At 46.2% G+C, this 1,217-nt stretch overlaps 1 protein-coding gene across 1 annotated transcript in view; it reads left to right on the top strand.

Annotated features, from left to right (window-relative positions):
- The window catches only part of T265_06780 (hypothetical protein), a gene marked incomplete at both ends in the record, with an annotated part of 4,453 nt that extends 3,898 nt beyond the window's left edge, over positions 1–555 (top strand). Inside the window, one exon of the mRNA XM_009172133.1 lies at positions 391–555. Coding sequence (XP_009170397.1) covers positions 391–555 — 165 coding nt within the window. The remainder of the gene's footprint in view (positions 1–390) is intronic.
- Positions 556–1,217: the final 662 nt, after the last annotated feature.

The raw sequence follows: 1,217 nt of genomic DNA, 5'->3' as shown, positions 1-1,217 counted from the left end.
CTGTAGTTGATTGCCTGTACACAGCTGCTTGAGGTCACAGGTGACTGACCGATCATAGCCGTGTCGTGCTTCAGGTTGATGAGGCGTTGGCATTCAGTGGTGAGGCTCTGCAACGTCATTTCGGCATCCTGTTCAATTCTGTTAAGAAGCCGGGTTCTGATATCAGCATCATGGGATGACTGGAGACCGGATACAAAAATGAGGCACTTAAACTGATTCTCCGTCATCGAGCTGAGCTTGAAGCGCTCGCATTCTCTATTGACAACACCGGTAAACGTGATGAAATCATCATCATCTTTCTTGACCAACTTTAGGCATTGGTATCGGATATTGAACAGTGATATTTGATCGCCGAATATCTGGGACAGTGTTCTGACCGTTTCATCAAAGCTTAGGTCGCGGGGCAGCTTGGGGAGAATGAAATATGTGAACCGTTCATGCTCCGGTGTGCCGAGTTTTCGCAGCAATAGTTTGACTTTCCATCCATCATCAAATTTGGAAAAATCAGTCTTGAACATGCCTTCGTACCGCTTGAACCAGGAGTCAAATGTGTGACCAGAAAGAGAGTCGAATGTGAACTCCGTAAGTGAGGCCGCGGCTGCATCAGTTGAGAAACAGAAGACGGTAAGCGGTTATAAGTTTCTGGAATTTCTGTCGATATTCAAAAAAATTGGCAATGTATGGCGATCAAAGGTGTTTCATTTCAAATTTATATTCCTTATGCGAACTCCTGTGGGTGCCTACGAGTATATAGCAGACTTTCTCGTGAGTTCATCACGTCCATTCGTACAGGACAAGGTTGCTCTCTCTCACCTTTCCTCTTCAACTTTGTTGTTGATATGCTGCTCTGCCTGTCTCCGAAACCTACCGAGAAGTTTGCTCACAGACGTTGAGTATGCAGGTGATGTTGCTCCCCTTTGTTCAGATACTTCGCAAATGCAGAAGGCTCCACACGGTTTGGCATGCGCTTCGCACCTGCAAAGTGCAAAATGCTGCTACAAGATTTGGTCGTATCAAACCCAAACGTGATGCTTGCAGGCCGAAGAAACTGGAGATGAAAAACGCTGGGAGCGTCCGCAGTCTCTTCTACTTGATTCATTCGACTGGTTCTAGAAAATAACCAGGGACCAAAATGGCTCCCTGATATCCACCGAAGCAGAGTGTTTGGACCACTCAGCACAGTAATTCGAACAGCAAATCAGTTGGCCACTTTTTAC

Source organism: Opisthorchis viverrini (assembly GCF_000715545.1).
Source record: "Opisthorchis viverrini unplaced genomic scaffold opera_v5_145, whole genome shotgun sequence".
NCBI lineage: Eukaryota > Metazoa > Platyhelminthes > Trematoda > Opisthorchiida > Opisthorchiidae > Opisthorchis > Opisthorchis viverrini.
The sequence above is the reverse complement of the archived record's forward strand: the minus strand, read 5'-3'. Positions and strand labels throughout refer to the sequence as shown.